The sequence below is a fragment of the Lasioglossum baleicum genome, chromosome 16 (assembly GCF_051020765.1).
Source record: "Lasioglossum baleicum chromosome 16, iyLasBale1, whole genome shotgun sequence".
NCBI classification, from domain to species: Eukaryota; Metazoa; Arthropoda; class Insecta; order Hymenoptera; family Halictidae; genus Lasioglossum; species Lasioglossum baleicum.
The window spans coordinates 6,350,564-6,369,482 of NC_134944.1; the positions used below are offsets into that span (position 1 = coordinate 6,350,564).

General features: G+C 44.9%; 1 protein-coding gene across 3 annotated transcripts; it reads right to left on the reverse strand.

Annotated features, from left to right (window-relative positions):
* Positions 1-997: 997 nt before the first annotated feature.
* Positions 998-18,214, reverse strand: Plc21c (Phospholipase C at 21C). Of its 3 annotated transcripts, none has more exons than XM_076440536.1 (18): positions 17,080-18,211; positions 16,836-16,982; positions 16,025-16,296; positions 15,834-15,918; positions 15,314-15,731; positions 14,745-14,865; positions 14,460-14,655; positions 14,073-14,388; positions 13,823-14,011; positions 13,373-13,582; positions 12,964-13,283; positions 12,560-12,874; positions 12,428-12,472; positions 12,157-12,358; positions 11,842-12,073; positions 11,461-11,788; positions 11,109-11,300; positions 998-11,021 (listed from the first exon to the last, which is right to left on the reverse strand). In XM_076440536.1, the coding sequence occupies exons 1-18, from the start codon at positions 17,176-17,178 to the stop codon at positions 10,899-10,901; spliced, it is 3,810 nt and encodes a 1,269-aa protein (XP_076296651.1). In that variant the 5' UTR covers positions 17,179-18,211; the 3' UTR covers positions 998-10,898. The 3 variants fall into 3 exon arrangements, with proteins under 3 accessions (XP_076296651.1, XP_076296652.1, XP_076296653.1); XM_076440537.1 differs by having other exon boundaries at positions 11,461-11,776; positions 17,080-18,193; XM_076440538.1 differs by lacking the exon at positions 12,428-12,472 and having other exon boundaries at positions 17,080-18,214.
* Between the last annotated feature and the right edge of the window lie 705 nt (positions 18,215-18,919).

The window sequence follows — 18,919 nt, forward strand, 5'->3', positions numbered from 1 at the left end:
TCGTGAACGCGTTATCTATGTATAATCACTGCTTTACTCTCGCCGATCGTTATCATCACGCACAGCCAACGATCTCCAATGCTGTAATCATACCATTGTTGTTTTCACTGTACAAACTCATGATTTCATCGTCGACTCATCCTCAAACTCTGCCTCAACCTTTGTCCTTGCCGCATCATATTCGAAACTTTGCCTGGACACGTCAATTTCAAAACTCTGACCTTATCATCCTAGCCCTAAGAACTCCTAAACCCCCACCATTCAAGTTAGAACCTACTAATCAGAAGTTTACGAAATGATAAGCACAAAAAAGATTCTCCAAATATTGTAATTTACCAGGTTACGGGCAAAAATAAAAAAGGCATGTTTTAAAACTTTTTTGTTTGAGCACTTAATGAAAATTTAAAATATATGACACACTACAAGCGATTAAAAATTGTGAAAATCGTAGTTTTCACGACTTTTGATCAGTCTCTGCTTAAAATCCACAGGTTCTTACATCTTTCGATGCGTGTCGTTATTTCCTGCGTCAACCGATTTCGATGAAATTTTCAGCGAGTGTATAACTAAAATAGATCTACAAAACGTATATTTTAAATTTTCGCATTAAGGGCCCAAATAAAAAAGTTTTAAAATATGTCTCTTTTATATTAAGTTTTCCAATCCTCGCTTGAGGATCCATTTCTTAAAGTTTCTTCTGATAAATGATCACTACAGTGGAAACTGTTGACTGTAATTTTGTAATCTTACGTCCTCTTCTAATCCTAGACCTCCTAGAATATCCCAAATAATAAATTACGCTCCACCTGACAATTTATGTAATAAAGTGAACAAATACCTGGTTAAAAAAATGATACAGTACTCACCAACGAAAAGGAACAAATTTCAGGCGCAAGGATGGAACAAATTTCAGGCGCAAGGATGGAACAAATTCCAAGTAAAAATGGAGAACGCACCAGGAATCGTACTGGGTTCGACGGTGCAAGGTTCAGCGTCGTTTCTACAACACTAAACTTTATTGTACACTATATATCTTTGATTTTACAATACGGTACAGCCATTTATAGAATATCGTTTAAAACTCATATATCGTCGTACGGGTAATAAGTGGATCTGTTGCGGTGCTTACGTGGTAACCATACACAGGGTAGTAACAATTTCGCTAACGCTTCCCTCCTAGAAACACACACCCAAGTTTTAAAAGCTGCTTGGAACCGTGGACATCGATCGATCCGGCACCGTGAAACCTCTCCCGAGGCATTGGCACAGTGTCACTGGCACCCGAGACCATTTTGGCAGCGATACCAACATTTATAGAACTCAGTGGTTACCTTAGAACATGCCTTCTCCGAAATGGTTTCACGGTGCTACTGGACCAATGACCTTTTACGAAAGCAGTACCGAAAATTCTAAACGGAAGCGATCCGGTTTGAGTTCTAACACGGGTCACAAACTATACTACCCGTTAGAGGGTCGTAGGAATTCCTGGATCAGATCGATCGCTTTTGACTGCTCCTGTGCGATCCCAACTGAACTAATAGATGTATATTTTCCAACAATTTCTCTATGTCAATTATTCTGGCCTGCAACGAAAGCCGACCGTAATTGACCAGTTTTGCTGGACATAGTTTTTAAAAATGATTTTCTTGATTTTATAGGTTCAATTTGTAAATCTTCGATTTTAGAATTGAAACTAGTCAATTTTGCTTGTGACAATGTTTTAAACATTGCTTTCTTGAATTTATAGGTCCAATTTGTAAGTCTTCGATTTTAGAATTGAAACTAGTCAATTTGGCTTGTGACAATGTTTTAAACATTGCTTACTTGGATTTATAGGTCCAATTTGTAAGTCTTCGATTTTAGAATTGAAACCAGTCAATTATGCTTGTGACAGTCTTTTAAAAAATGATTTTGTTGAATTTATAGGTCCAATTTGTAAGTCTTCAATTTTAGAATTGGAACTAGACAATTTTGCTTGTGACAGCCTTTTAAAAATGATTTTCTTGAATTTATAGGTCCAATTTGTAAGTCTTCGATTTTAGAATTGGACCTAGTCAATTTGGCTTGTCTTTTAGAAATGATTTTCTTGAATTTATAGGTCCAATTTGTAAGTCTCCGATTTAAAAATTGGAAGTATTCAATTTCGCTTGTGACAGTCTACTAAAAATGATTTTCTTGATTTCATAAATTTGACTATGTCCACATTCTTCTAATTTCCAAGTCTTTCCGGGTCTTCTCTTTTCTAGAAATTAGTGCATGAAGTTCCTTGTGTCCTCTAATCAACTTCCTCCAATTTCCTGGATCCTCCATAGCGATCCAAACATGATACTTTCCTATCCAAGACCCAGTCAAGCTACAAAAATTGCACGATAGTTAATAAAACCACGTTCAAATAAACAGATGTGAACGAAATTTTGAAAGAGTTACCAACAAACAAATAGAACCGCCAATAATTCTAATGATCAGTAATGTTAGTATGTGTACGATAGGTTCGAATCAGGATCGCACTGGTGCACCCAACAGCGTCGCGGCGTCGTCCATTTGACTACAGTCTAGCGCACATCTACGGTCAAGCGAAACAATTGTAAATGCGTCGAAATCGAAAAATATTCCGAAACGTACGAAAACAGTCCAAAGGGAAACGCATCGAAAAAGTTCGGACCGGTCGGTGGTTGTGTAGACACATGTTATATAAAACGGCTCAAAAAATTCTTATCGTTACGGAAGTTCTGTGCGAATCCGCCGGGGCAGCGACGAAAACGACCGTCGCCCGGTTTTAAACACGGATCTAGCTCTGAGAGCCGAGAACGAGCTGAGACATCTGAGATTCCTGTAAACGTGTGCGTCGTGTCTGATTCGAGGCTCTTCTATAATTATAAGAGGGAGTACGTACACGTAAATTGCGGAAGAAACGAGACAGAATGGGAGAAAACAGTACTGTTCAAAACGTCTATGAACATTCGGAAGCCTTTAACAAAAACAACTCTTCAAACACAATTGGTAAAATTCAGAAGCCTTTTTCACCAAAGAATTTTCGATTAATTGAAGGCATGCTACCGAAGGGAAGACGACAGAAGCCCGAAGAGTGCTGGTACACTCGAAAAAATTCGCGAGCCATCGTAAGAACAGAGAATGCTTGAAGTTTTCGAAGGCGATTAGTCGAAACAGGTGGCAAGTATCCGTGACGCGCCGCGATGCGTTCTATTCTCGCTATCTTGTTATCGATCCCGGTTGGCCGGCGCGATAATGTTGTAAATCCTTGACGGGGAACAATCGCGATGTTTCCTCCGCCCCTCGTTGTTGTATCGCGGTCGCGGAGGCAGCTTCCGTAAAAAATTCAATTGCCGGGGTAAATCAATTGACGCGCGCGCCGCGGCGCTCGGCGTATAAAAGCGGCCTTAAAATATGTATCGGCGTGGAATCTTGAGAACGTTACAACAGTTCGGATCCCTCCGCGGCGGAGGCCCCGATCTAATGTGGAAGCAACTCGTAAATTACGGCTAATAGGTACGCACGGTTTTGCACGGGCAATTAACGGGGAGAGATCCCGAGAGAGAACACGAGAGAGAGAGAGAGAGAGTTTGAGCGAGGAAGAAAGAACGAAAGAAAGGAAAGAACGGTGGACACACACGTATATACACAAGCGCGGCCGGGAGGAAAGGACGAAACCCTTCATTTTCCTCGTCGCGTGACAAGAAATCGACCCTGCGTGGAAGTCGAGAGGGAAAACAAACTGCGACGCGCCGCTCTAATTTGCAGAAGAGAAACAAGTCGCGCGCAAGCCTCGCGGGACACAAACGGATCAAGCGTTATTAATCGTCCGTAAATATTCCGCGCACGGATCGATAACGTTCTCTCTTTCCATCTCTATCTTTCTCTATCTCTCTCCCTCTCTCTCTCTCGTTCTCTCTTTCCACGCTTCTTACGAAGGGAACAATAAATTTAGCTCGAGCACCGGCGAACGATAAAACCGCAAAACGCCCCGGAAAAATATAGGATCGCTTAGAGAGGTTCCTTGAGCAGCGGGGAAAGAGGAAAACGCGAGGAAAAACTCGAGCCTCGAGCCACGACGCTTCCGTTCACAGTGAGAACTATACGCAGAATTGATGCTCGATGGAACGCGAGAAACTTTCGATTGGCAAGACTATACACGAAGATAGAAACGGTCAAATACGAGTGCTCTCTCGATCCCTTGGCTTCGTCCGCCATTACTATGCCGACCGTCCAAACAGCCACTTTTTAACCACCAGAGATTGTACAAAAGTCTTCTCAGAAGCTGGACGAATTTTCATTGTTGTTAACACGTATTACAAATAGAATGAACTTCTACTTTCGAACTTTAATGCGAGGATAACTAGAGAACGGTTTTTAAGTGGTACTTGATAAAACAAAAAGAATTTGAAACATCAAAATATTCTCAAAAGTGACCCTCTGGACAGTGCTAACAACCCTAACCGCCATCCTGGTCGTCGCCGACCGGCGTCATTGAGCGAAACTGAGGAAACATCTGCCTACTGGCGAGCGAAGTACAGCAGTGCCTCGACAGTTGCACAAGAACTCCACCGAAGATGCTCGCAATCATCTCACTTCCTCCAACTGCTCTCTTTTTCCCAAATAAATTCATTTCAATAAAATACGTTAAGCATTCTCTGCTGTATCTGAAATCTTTTTGCACTGACCTACCACCATCAAGGAACAACTATCGAGGTCGCTCTGCACCGCCAAGAGATGCATACAGAAAAACGAGCATATAAGAGACACATATACAGAGAACGAACGCTCGGTTCGCGTTGGAAATCACATTGAACATCGACAGTAGTAGTATTCGAAGCATCGAAGAATTGACAGAGCCGACGGTCGGTTGAACGAACCCGGTTTTCCCTCCGTAGCGTCGCTCGAGCCGCTACGGAGCAGTCGCGACCTGTTTCATTCTGGATTCTCGCACGAGATCCGAGAACAATTTCGCGAAATTGTGCGGTAACGGAGCAATTTGTGCGCGAGCGTGACGCTACGGGGGGAAAGCGTGGAATTCCGTGTCAGGTACGAAGAATCGTTGTCACGATGGTGCTCGTTGCCGCCGCGGAAGCCAAAGGATATATCCAGGGAGTGGAGGAAGGACGCGCGCGAGAATTGTGGAAACGGAACGAGTTCGGTTCTGTTTTCTTTTAGTTTTCCATTTTTTTTTTTTTTCGTGACCGTCGAGAATTATCGTTCGGAGCGAGAGTCTCCGGGAAACGCGCGAGAACAGTCAGCGAAAGGAACGTCAGCGACGTTAAACCGCTACGATCGTCGATAGGCCGTTTCAAGATTACATGAACGAGCATAACACGTTCAGTTATGCTCGTCGTTGTCCGCGAGACGGACGAGCGATTACGGAGGGACGGTCGACCAGGTGGCGCGCCCTTATGGGAACGTTCAAATTTTTGGCAAGCTTCGAGCCACGCCGCCTTCGCGACTTCATTGACTGGTTTTTGCCGTGTTTTCGCTCGAAAACGTCTTTGAACCTGCTCACTTTAACAACTCATGTGTGAGAAATTTTACATTTTATATTTTTACGATAATTTATATTCTTCCAGACGATTGTTCAATCCTCTTTCCGATTCAAATGTTTAATTGTTAGACTGTGGATCTTCATGCTAAATAAAAATTGCCTGCGTCAATTATTGGAAACATTTGTATTGAATTTTACCTCCTTATTATCTGTATACATCCACACCACAATCCACCGGCTAACGAATGAATAACCGAGTCAACCGAGTCAACCGAGCCAGCATCGACGCTCTAACAATTGTTGAATGAATAGGTTCAAATCGTCCGAGACACAGTGATCGCCGCGTCCACAGATAAAACAGGGATAGCTATTGGCAAGAGAAGCGCAGGCTTAAAGTAGAACTTAAACTAATCTGTCTCCATAGTCGACGGAACAATAAACGAGCGTGAACACAGCCGGCCGGCGAAACCGTTTAAAAAAAGTGAATACACGACCGAGTCTTTGAAAGGAATCGCTCGCTCGTCCCGCGTTTACAGATCGCGCGCAAACTATAGTCTCGCGTTTAATCCTAAACGAACAACGACTACGCTATTACTGCCACCTTTATCGCTATATCTACCGTTAACAACATCAACAGCAACAACACATAATATATCAACATGAATATATATAGATATATAATATCTGTCCTCGTAACCTAGTCTTTATGCTTACACGGTAGGTACACGGTTTTGCTTGTAATATACATAACGCCGGGAAACTAAACACGTATCAACGGTTTCCATATCACCGTATACAGGAATATAGGAAGAGGACGAAGACCGGAAGGACCCCGTTTCGTCCTGAGCGAGTACGCGATAATTACACGCGAAATAATCATTGTCGCGAAAAGGATCGACCCTCGTAAATCAATTCCAATCGCGGACAACAGCTGTTCACGATTCAAGTTGATCTACGACAGACGTGGACCGAGCGTGGTCAGGATTTCCGGCTGAAACGATTTCCATCCACCGGAAGAGAACCGGAAGTCCTCACCGATGTCCTTCAGACAGCGACAGTAGCTCGGTCCTGCGATTTTCTTTTCGCGCGAACGGAACAGTTATCGATGGACCGCGAATCTTTATGCAATATCAGAAGCAACCGCAGTTAAACAAAACTCTATTCCGCTAACAACATATATATACGTGTTCGTTCTCTTTTAGCTTGAGTATATTGAATTTATCCGTTTGCAACAGCATTTTTAAATGATTCGTAAGGTGATTACTGTTTCATGTTTCATGCATTTAGTTACGCGATAAGTGCACAAAGCCCGCGGTCCAGTTATCAACGAAGAGTACATGGCTAATCGAGGAACAGCTCTCACAGTCCGATATCACTCCTGAACGTTTCGCTTTCGACTACGAAGCGTTGGAAGCATTGCCACACCGTACACTCGCGAGCATCAGTGCTGGATCATCGAGGATCGCGCTGATGATCGCGAGAACGTGGCAGACGCGCATCGTTTGCGACTAAACGATCGGAAAAACATTGACACACGCATTTAATGTGTATACGAACATGTACGCTTACGTATAGTTTTATCATTTATGTGTATATAGAGCGATCTCCACAGAGTCTGCGTGACGAGGACGAGAGAGACTATGCCAGCGATTTGTATAGGTTTTGAGAAGGTTTACCTTGGTTTTAGATTCATTCAGTCTGAGGTACTGTCGGGAAGCGAGAAGTTTGCAGACCCGATGAAAATGTTTAAATAGAACACACATTGATATTGTAGTTGATAGAGGAGTCGCCAAAAAATTGATTTTATTAAATGTATCAAATTCAAACGGTAATTGCAACTAGACGGAAATGAATGAAATACAAAACTGCGAATACATTGTTCGAATATTTCCGACTTGTTAAGCTTATCAACCCTTCGCACTACATTATTAAATTTATATTGTATGAATAAATTGCACAATGTATATGTCAGATGTTAATAAGACTTTTTTATATCTCTGTCCGTGTCCACTACAATTTTCTCCGATCCCAACAGCACTTGTCAAAGAGCCTAATCGCTGCCAACGCCTCCCTCGCCCTTTCCCATTTTGTACAAACTATGCAGACTGCGTAAAAATCGATTACGCGTTATAGAAACTTCTGATGATCTCGCGCAGATTAACACTGAACCCACCGGTCACTGTCTCTCGCATATTGCCTTATAAAAATGACAAGATTCAATTGATTTATACGATAGAAATCGATACGAAACAAATTCATTCGATCATCATCCACGGAGAAGTGTTCGTGATCCGAGTAATGGCGAAACAAAATGTACAAAACCGGTCAGTCGTGTGGTAGGTTCAACGTTAAAGCGCGATCGATTCGCGTCGGACCTAATTAAACATTACCCGCCTTACGTCCTACATATCTCGCGTCATCTACATGGATTTATCACTGTGTTTCATATATCCCGGTCGAGCGTCCTCGATCGAGCACACCGACGTGAGCGACGCGCAGTTCGTCGCCCGTGGAAGAAACGAAAAAATAAAAATGGTAACTCTTCTTTTGAGAGAGGAAACGCGATGATCGCGAAAATCGAGGCGGAGAAGCGAAACGGATCGCGAAGCCTCTCGCGGCCTCGATCGTATTCTATACTCTCTCACGTCAACGGAAAACAACGCCTTCTTCTCTCGCTCTCACAATCAGATCACATATTCTCCGAGTCCCGATAGTATTCTTTATCGTGTTGAGTCTCCTCTCTCTACTATTATCTCCTCCGCGAGAAATCCGTAGCCGAACCACCCTAAATGCCACTGAATACGTTACTGGATACTTATCGAGGCGCGGGGAGGGACCGTAATAACTTTTCCCGACATATATGTAAAAAACGTCCCGTTTTGAGTAAATAAAGCGACGGCGGCGAAACTATCCAACGGTAGACAAATATAGCTTATCAACGATTCAGGATCGGTTTCAGTCTCCAAATCGAAGGGAATTTCAATGATCTGCCCTCGACGCAACGCTGGCGTGAGATGCTCCAAAACGCGGCCACAAAATCCAACAAATTATATCAACCCTTCCATTAAAAAATGTTTGAATTGTCTGCAATTAATCCTACTGTGATCCTCGAACGAGCTATATATTTTTCATTGTGCGGAGAACACCGGAAACAATTTTTTTACGTTTTTGTAAAACATAAAAACAAAAATTGAAAGAGTAGTGGTAATTTTTAACGTGTTTTCTTTAAGATACGGACGTAAATTTAGTGTTAAACGAGTACATTCTGAACTTGACACCATAAGAATACTGTACAGCAATATTATTAAAGATACAATAATGTGCAAGAGTCAAATGGACCCTGGGAACGCAGTAGGATGAATATCAGAGCTCAGAAAAGCTCTTGTCTTTTTTTCTTTTACAAATTTCCACCTAATTTTTATCAGTATTAATAAAGACAGTCACGTTGAAGTGATTTAATGAAGAAGTAACAGTTTGTGCAACGCGTTTCGCCAGCATCTCAGGTGAAATAGTCTTTTCTCCGCGTCGCGTGTACGTGCGTGTGCACACACGATCATGCGCTTGTACGTATCCATATATATACACATTGTCTTGCCGGCGAGGGCCGACGTGTCTTTGCAAAAAGCTCGCAGTTTTATTTAATCAGATACTTCCCGCGTATCTCGACGATTCTTTTAGTATTTTTGTTGAAATTCTCCTCACACGAAATAATAAATAACGAGATGGATCACACGGGAGAAGATTTACAACGCGCAGTGTCGTTAATCCTAGCTTCCGTAATACCTAATAAGAATATATATATATATATATATATGTATATATATATATATATATGTATGTGTAATATCGAGTTGCTTAAAATACCGTTACGATTAGAAACAACAAGGACAATGTTACGGCGTAACATTTTTGATTGTCTTCCTAGAAAGAGGCTCGCCCCAAAAATCGTATTGCCTCTCAGCCAGTCATTCTGGCCGCGGGCCCAGAAATCACGATACAAAACGCTGGAAACGTTCTTGTCGATGTTTCCTTGCTTCTTGATTATTTTACCTGTCTCAATTATTCGCGTGTCTCTCTCTCTCTCTCTCTCTCTCTCTCTAATCTCCATCGAATCTTTTGGTTTGCTTCTCTCTACACAATACGATATCTCTTTAGCGTTTAAGATACAGGCTAACGTATCGAAAAAATGTCTTTATACGGAGTACTTTCAGTCAGAAAATATATCAGATCACGCACGCGCCCATCCGAAACTTTGACTCGACTCATGCGTTCCTTACCGTCTAGGCCAAAAAAGAGATTTCATCCTCCTCGCATACAATCTTCGCAATTCACATTCTATCTTGCGTTCTCTTCCTCTCAGCCGCTGTCTCTCGCACTCTCTCTCTCTCTCTCGTTCTCTCTAGATTCAAGTTTCCTGAGGTCCGATTATTATGTAGCGATCGATTCCAGCAACGTTCACGAGTATAACCCGGAGTATAATATCTTGGAACGCGTTCGTCACCTCGCTAATTAAATAACGCCTTATACATATAATAACAAGATTAAATAGTAGCACTTAGAAAGATTATTCTTATTTAGAATCGTGTACCTTCTTTTCCGCGCGCGTGGGTCTCGTTCACACACTCGCGCCTTCCCGAAAAAAGTTATTATAGAGGCGGGGGAGGTGAACACCCTTCCCTTCTGTACTCGACTCCGTTTCTGTTTCTCTTTCTTGCGTGTGTGTGTGTATGTGTGTGTGTGTGTGTGTTTCTCGTATTTTTGTGTGTCGTGGCGATGGTCTCTCGAGCGTGGATGGAGAAAAACAACAGGTGCGTTTAATACTGTGCGTAAAAAAGTAATATCGACAAAGATCGGAACGAAACGAACGAACGAACCCGAGCGGACGACCGTCCTCGTTTCGCGAACAAACGCGACGCGTGTCTGTCTGTCTGTCTGTCTGTCCCTCCAGTTGAGATCATAACCTTCCGCGAAGCGACAATCATTCCGACCTGAGAGCCCGGCGCACACCTTTTCTGGACAAAGGTGCGAGAACAAAACGGCTTGCTCGAATACTCCCGTTATGCTCCGTAGCGATGTTATTCTCGTCTATCGTCAAATGCTTCGTACACTCTGGTAAATGCTGCTCTGTACACGTCGCGAGAGAAACTCCCTCTTTCACGCGCGAGAAAATGGAGAGAAATTATGGGTTAGCAAAAAACACAGGTAACAGTGTAGACTCGACCAAATTCCCTACCCGTGGCCGTCGCGCGACTCCTCTTTCCCGGAGGAAGCGACGCGCGATCATATTATTCTTCGTCTCGCGAGCAGGACCAGCGGCTTCTCGCTGGCAAAATCCGTTCCACGTGGATCCTCGTCGCGAATCCTCAAATTATTTCACGTCGGGACTAAGTCGTCGATCGCACACAGCTCAGTACGTGTTCCCGCTGAGCGATTCCGGCATACTCGTACCACCTGACGGGGACAATGGCAACTCCCCGCTCTCGTATTTGCTACAGCGACTGCTGTACTCGGCCATCAGACTCGCCTTTATCTAAGACATTAATTAAATCATTCATCTCTACTCTGGCAAAATAAAGCACGATACAGACTATCGGTTCACAAACAAATGATTCAGAACCTTGGCCCTCTCTTCCTCGAGCCTCTGCCGAACCTCCTCGTGCTGGCGCTCCAACTCTGCCTTCTTTTTCTCATAGATCTCCTTCAATCGCGAGCGCTCGTTCACGCCCTTCTCCACAGTCATCTTCGCCACCTCTCGCTTCATGCGATCCAACTCCGCTTTGTCTTTGTGTACCTTCGCCAGTTGCTTCACCTGAAAACGCACGTTCAAGGTAGAACTCGCGAATTTTTTAAAGGGAAGCTATTGAACACAGCAACTCCAAACTTGGTGCAATCGTTGACCAGCACTTATGTTCACTTTCCTCGAAGTTATATAAAAATCCGCAGTCCAGTGATAATAAATAACGTTTTACCTCGCCATGCCTAGTAGCCTGCAGCTTCCTCATCACGTCCTCGGTCTCCCGGTCATGGAGGACCTTCAGAGTCTTCAACTGGGTACTTTGCGAGGTCTTCATCACCTTCTCCACGGTCGCGAACACGCTGTCATAGTATTTCTCCTGAAGCTCTCTCTCCTGTTGCACATGAGCCTTGCAAACGGCCAACAAACGCTCGCTCTGACTCCTTGGCAATCCTTTTGGTGCTCCACCATTACCTTCACGATTCTCCAAGTCCGGGCACTCTGAGGTCTCAGCGAGGGCCAAGGTACTCAGCCCCACCTCGCTGGAGAAACTGCAGAAACAACTAGAGATTCATAAGAGTGTTCGTTTTGATGTAACTAATTATAAGTGTCTTACATATTTCGATTTGACAGTCTCTTCACTAGCTTGTGGCCAGCTTGTAGCTGGTAAAACTTAGACTTGTGCTTCTCGCCGTCAATCGATCCTTTTTGCGACTGCACCCTCATCTTCTCCTTCTCCTGCTTCTTTCGGAGAATTTCTAATTTCTTCTCGAGCTCCAGCTTCCTCTCTTTCACCTGCTTGTTCTCCATTAACTTCTCCAGCGACTCCGCCATTATCTCGTCGCAGGCTGCAATAAACAATGAATCCACTAAAAATTGTAATCCACTAAAATGTGTAGCATAATATGGGGCAATAGGAACAATTGCTTACCACTGCTAGCGTTAATGGGACTCTTATTGACAGAACTCTCCACAATCGCTGCGGCAGGTGTCGCAGAGCCCTCCTCCGTGTCTTGCGTGTCAGAGGCGTTCACAGCAGCAATTGAGGGTCTCCCATGGCCACTGGTATTCGTGGGCACAAGCGCAGGCAGCTCGCACACGGATTGGAGTCTCTTCGCCTTGACCGTCTCCTCCTGCAACAAAGCATACCCAATTTGAAAATCAAACGATTCACAACGATATCCTCTAACCGACAAACTTACAGCTGGTTTAGAGGAGCTTGGTGTCTCGTTTACTTTCGGGTTATCCTACAAAATGTTAGTACACGGTTGTTAGTATACGACACCCAGTTAGTTAGTAAGAAAGAATTCCTCTAAGGTTACATCAAACCTTACATCGTCATCGGACAAGTCCTCCCCGAAGTCTGTGAGAACCGATAACTGTTTCTCTCTTTTTTCAACCTCGCTCTGGTACTTGATGGGATTGGCTAAGGCCTCGGCTAGCTCGCTTAGACCGTCAGGAACATAGTCCTTGACGATCACGTGCAGAAACAGACTCGCCAGTGGCAGAGGTTGGCCGCACTCGGTCCTCAAGGCCACGTGCCTGAATCCTGGACATAGTCCGACCACTGGTAACACTCTGTGGCCTATCAGGCGACCGGACTCCTCGTACGCGGCGATCCTGATGGATGCTAGGTCCGGTAGTACGACCTGGTTGACGTATACACCAGAATTTTATTAAAATACCGGTACAGGCGAGGAAACGAATTTGTAGGAAAACTATTAGAATCACGATCTACCTTTTTAAACACGAAAGGTTCTTCGTCGTATACCGGGTTGATTCCGTTGTTGGGGACAATCTTTGTGCGGAATTTCTTCCTCACAGTGTCCGCCGGTAATCCGTACATATCCACCTCCACGTAGGTGCCCACCCTTTTGTCGGTTAGAAACTGCGCGGATATCACGTGTATGTGGACCGTTCCGGCTATAATACCGTCCACAATCGACTCGGCGAAAGGATCTAATCGGCAGTCTTTTCGCCTCATGAACTCCGGCTTCAAAAGGTAGCCGCACCGCTGATTGTACTCGTAGATACCCAGATTCAATTGCATGGCCAGATCTGGAACATTTGTATAGCAAGAACATTAAATAAAGTTCAGAATCAATCAATAACAGTTATAAAATTCTATCAATGAACATTATTAGTACCGAGCGTTTGATAGTTCAACGCAACCATCTGACAGCCCGCGTTCCAAAACACCTGAGGCATGACGTTGCTGGAGTCGAACCGCGTTCCTGCCGGATACACTCTCGACAGCTGGTGCTTATTATAGTTCACGAACTCCAATGGCCTCTCCTTCAGAAGAGTTGTGGCCTGTTTCTCGTCGAACGACGACATCTCGTACATACGGTTCTTTTCTGCAACAACAATCCGCGTTACAGCATCGGCGATCTATTCAGAGCGTATTCTGGTTTTTCATCGCGAAAAAAACATACTCTACAAAAAAAATATATAACTCACGTAATTTTGATTATTTTTACTCGGAAAAAATAGCACGTGTACAAAAGGTTCAATAGTTTCGCGGAAAGAAATTCCTAAACATTCGCGCAAAAATGGCCTCGAATTATTTACGATCCTGATTGGTAACGTGGGCGTACTTTCGGCGGACTCGAAGGTGTTGAAGTGAACGGGCTGCACGTAGTTAACTAACGCCGAGATCTCGGCCCCAGCCTCCGTCTCTTTGGCACTGGCTGCTTTCTCAGGCGCAGGCACTTTGTCGCCTAGTCTCAGTTTGATGTCCTCCACGTTTGACTCCTCCTCCTCGGTGCTCGACTCCTCTTCGTCATCTGGAACCGATAAGCGTTTCAAACTTTCCGTTCACGGTTTGTTTGCTTCTCGGACACTGACCGTCGTCATCCTGGGCGCTGTCCTTGCTACCCTGTCTCTGTTGAAGCATGGGTGGGTGTGCGATATCTCCATTTCCGATCTGCTGATCACTGTTCTCTTCAGGATTGGCTGGTTCCGCGGCTGGGCTATTTTCTCCTTCGGCAACCTGATTCGTCATCCCGTTGTCCTCGTTCTCTTGAGCCTCTTCGGGCTCGATTGGCGTCTGCTGTTGATTCTTTTTATGCTTCTTGTGGTGATGATGATGCTTCTTCTTGTTCTTGATCATGATCTTGCGCCTCAGAAAACTCGGCGGCGGCAGCTCCATACCCGGCTCCAACTGAACAAGAAACGGTCACCGATGAATCTCGGTGTTTATGGATAATATAGCACAGCTGTGTAGGGAAATACCTTATGTGATTCTAATGGCGCGTCAAGCAACATCTCGCCAAACAATTCTCTACAATACTGAGCTATTTTAGCTTGCTGCCTAGGATTACAGTGATTCTCAAAACTAAGAATGACAGGATACTCTGATGTCTTGAAAGCACTTTCGGCAATCGCTTCGATTACATCTCGTGCACAGATTTCAGGTACAAATGTATATCTGGAAGGGACATGGTTTCCTTGCAACAACGTGTGGCATACAGATTTTTACATAGTCTAAAAGAGTACGGTGTTCAAGTTCTACGGTACCCATGAACAATGACGGGCTCGTCAAATTTCCCGTTCCAGAAGTCCAACTCCACGCATCGGCAACCGGCCAGCAGACATTGCCGGTATATCTCCACGGAACTCTTTCCGGTCAGTTGGTGTCCTGCAACCGAAAATAGCCTACTTGCAGTACTCATTCGCTTAGCGTGAGGCGAGTTGCTCGGTGCAGTGTTTACCAAACTTACAGCCCGCGAGATATAACGCAGTCATTAAAAACCTATTAATAGGTATCCGGTGGGAAAAGCGATAATAGCGGGTAATTAGAAAGTTGCACAAGAATGTGTACCATATAGAGGTGTCCTCGAATATTCTTGGAAAGTCTCGAAAATTCCCGGGAATCCTGATATATTCGAGAATCCCGAAATTTTCAAGAATCCGTCCCGAATATAATTCTCGACTCGACATTTTCAGATTCTCGCACACCTGTGGTGTCATAACAAGGAACAGCGGAAATACTATTCTATCTAGCTAGGCTATAGCTAAAGTAAAATAAATACTGCCACGTAGTTCTTTGGTAAACACTGACTACGGGACGCTAGGGAGGGACGAACCTGTTAAGTATGTATTGTGACTAGAATTTATAAAGTAATGCGCAAGCGGTTGGTCCATGTCGTCGGACAATTCGAGCTTCGTTGTGGCAACGATCGGGTTATCCTCGCTCATCAGATATCTCAGGAAACCGTCGAAGCTCAGCTGCCCCCGGTTCGCATTACACTTATTTGGTTCGTATTGACTTATGATATCCTTCGCCCTCGCCTCGTTCGCGTAAGGATACAGGATCTCGTTCAGACGTGGGTCCCGTTGCGTTTTGTTCAGGAAGTCGACAAATTGCGACACGGACATTAGTCTACGCTTGTTATTGCCTACAATGCTCTCGAATACCTTCTCGACGTCCGAGCGTTGTGTGAGCGACTTATAAAAGTTGAAGAAATCCTCGAATTGAAACTTCTGCAACGCTATCACGTCGTTCTGGAAATCAGAGACAAACACAGGTGGTTTTGAGTCAACACTCGCGGAGTGAAACGTGTTTGCGATCCAGTTGTCGCGGCGAAGTAATAGTTTAGCACTTACTTTTCCAGATGGGAAACCGGAGATGTCGAGCGCCTTCTCGACACGCTTGCGGTCGTCTTTACTTTGCGCAAACATTTTAATTATGCTGAAAAACGACAATATAGATGATGTACAGATTGATTGGTATATCGGTAGATCAATTCGAACACGCAGACAACAGAGACAACAAACAATGTAGAAATTGTGCTCACTTCTTCGCAGGAATCTTTCCCGATTTGTCGGCTGTCAGCGTTAGTTTTGTATGCGCTTTCTGCAAGAACATCGTCGTGCTGGTGTTGAGCAGAGTTAAATTGTATGCAAGCTGGAAAATTTGCTCTGTCCAGTGCTGCGCGATCTCCGCGCGTGTCGTACAAAAGTTAATAAAATTTATGTTGACGAAATCGGATCCGTAGCAGATCGTGACGGTCTTCTCTTCCAACGAGTCTTGGGAGCCCATCGTCACGAGCGACTTTAGCTTCGCGTCCTGCAAAAAGCATTTCCAGTTCGAAAGTTGAAGCAAGCGGTATTATATTCGAATGCGTCCGCTTTAAAATTACGACGACGACGCGACGCGACCTCGACGCGAAGTTTCAATGTTTTAAATTAGTTTACACGCGTCGCGTCGCGTCGTCGTCGCGCCGGCAACAATAGCTCGCATTACAATAAGCTTTTAACGTGACTGTGAAATTGTGCATGAGACAGCTTTGTGGACCGCGTATTGATTTATAGGAAAATAGAACTGATAAGAGACTTTGATCTCTTTCCCCGTCACAACTACCATTATGCCCATTGAGCACAAATACAGGCAAGACTGAAAAAGAATGAACCGCATTGAGGACACAATGTAGGTAATACGCTCTATTTTTAGAGTTGTCAATAATTATCGTATGGTGGTGCTGTGCGTCATTAGCAACCACGCGAAAGCACCATGTAATTATAGAAAAAGCTACCTGCAATTCCGAGCATTCCGACTCCGATCCATAGGGTCAAGGATACAAGTTTACGAGATACAGTGTTCAATACCTTTGGTACTTTGGCGTATTTCCCAGTTCGAGTGTCTCTGATTATAGCGATATCCAGCATCTCCATCTCGTTATTCTGATCCACCCAGTGCAAGTAAAATCCGTACTTGTCCACCCTTAGCGTAACAGGGGTAGCTATACCGGAGTCCTGTGCGAACAGACAAACAAATGTACCGACTGTCCAAGACACAACACTGTTCCCCAACTAAGAAACAATAAACCAATGGATATAGCGATATAAGTACCTCGTCCCACTTCACGAACTTCTCCCCATCCTGTAGCATCTGCGAGACCTCGATGGGCCTGAACTGGAGGACGCTGCCCGCCGTCTTGGTGCCAGCCATCCCGACAGCGTATATTGGTAAGCAGACTCCGTAAGAAAAGTGCGGCTGGCTCAGAGATAAAGAGCTGGGCTGTGCTTTAAGCCAGTGTCAACAATAACAAGCACGTTGATAACCAGACTGCTGACGACAGCGATGACTTCAACGAAAGGAACGTTGATGAAGAAGAACACGATGACGTAGTGTAGGTGAGAGGATTCAACGGCGGCGAGGATGGCAGGTGCGACGGCGAGAAGAACGGCAACGACGACGACGACGACGACGGCGACGTTGACCACGACAACGGTGACAGCGTCGGCGACGACGTCGACGTAAGCCTCATCGAAGATCCGTGGAGCATTAGGCGAGTCTGGTTAACCAGCTTACCTGGACAAGCGCCGTTGCTCGGTGACCCGTGACAAGAGACGCCTCTCGACGACGACGTCGCCGTCGCCGTCCCGATTTTCCGTCGGGCACCGTCTCTCGACGGTTTGTTCGGCGAGCATCAACGTCGCTGTCGAACCGTCGATGGTTCCGGCCGACCGAACAGGTTTCAGAGAGGAAAACAACGATCACGGGACACACCGTCCAACCACTGTCAACGGATCACGAATTCGACACGGTCCGAAGGAACACAAGTCCCGCGAATGGGTGTTCGCTCGTATCACGTCGGTGTTCTCTGGTGCTCTCCGACAGCGAACAAACTCGCGATTAATATGCACCGCGAAAGTTTTCGTACCCGCGAGCACTCGCGCACTCAGCTCCTGGTCCAGAAAAGCATCGTTCCGCGCGCCCTACCGAAGACGATCCAAGCAGATCCGAGAGCACCGCCACCCGTCACCCGTCATCCGTCAAAACCGTTACCCTCGTCGCCAGGAGGCGCTCACTATGCCGCCCCGAAGCGGCCCCGACAGCCGACGATCATGCTAGAACGCACCACACGTGCGCCTCGCCGCGCTCAAATTGATTTTAACGGCGGCGAACCCTGATATTCAATGAATATCCGCCACTTAACGATCTTCTATTCTGATCGTACGCGGCCACGCTCCAGCCGAGAATACTTCTCTCTCTCTACTCTGTTTGTTCTTTTCCGCGGTTTATGGCTTTACCGCCGCCGTAAATCACCGAAAACCATCGATCCGCTGCGAACCGTGATACTCCGTTTTCAGACTGCCGTATAACGCGGTCGACAAACTATTTCCACCACCGGTCAAAATGACCGGTCCCAGATTTTTTATTTCACAATTATTGAAGTAGTAAAAATGATTGCATAGATACCTTTAGCACAGCACGTATTTCAATAGGAGAATAGATCTTGTTATTTTTATAAGGGAACATGTACCAGATTTATTATCGAAAAATAAACGGTAAATGTAGAAAATATTGCAGCTAGAAAAGATCTTTTTGAACAATTTAAAAAATAAATAAAATTGTACACTTACAGCCACAGAAGATACACGAAATCTTTTTAAACAATTTTGTAAGGCGACCGGCGATGTATCTTAATTTTTAGACATTTTTATAGAATGTACCGTTTGGATAGACGCAGTGAAAGGAGGCGGGTCAAAAGTGACCCAGTGAAGGTTTACTGAACCTCAGATTGATGCCTCCCGTGCTCGTAATCTTCCACGTCGTCGGCTCCGTAATTAAATGTTGAAAGATCTCAGGTCCCGCATATTTTACGCTTCTCTGTTGCGTGTTAAATAATCTTTAGAACACCACAGTTAGGGGTGTCCCGAAATATCACGCTTCGGTAGATCGAATA

Excerpts from the sequence above, each read along its gene's own strand:
- Plc21c (XM_076440536.1), bottom strand. The coding sequence starts at position 17,178 with ATGGCTGGCACCAAGACGGCGGGCAGCGTCCTCCAGTTCAGGCCCATC. Across the intron at positions 16,297-16,835 it reads AATACGCCAAAGTACCAAAG|GACGCGAAGCTAAAGTCGCT; the intron begins GTATTGAACACT and ends TGCTTTTTGCAG. Across the intron at positions 12,074-12,156 it reads TCCCATTAACGCTAGCAGTG|CCTGCGACGAGATAATGGCG; the intron begins GTAAGCAATTGT and ends TGTTTATTGCAG.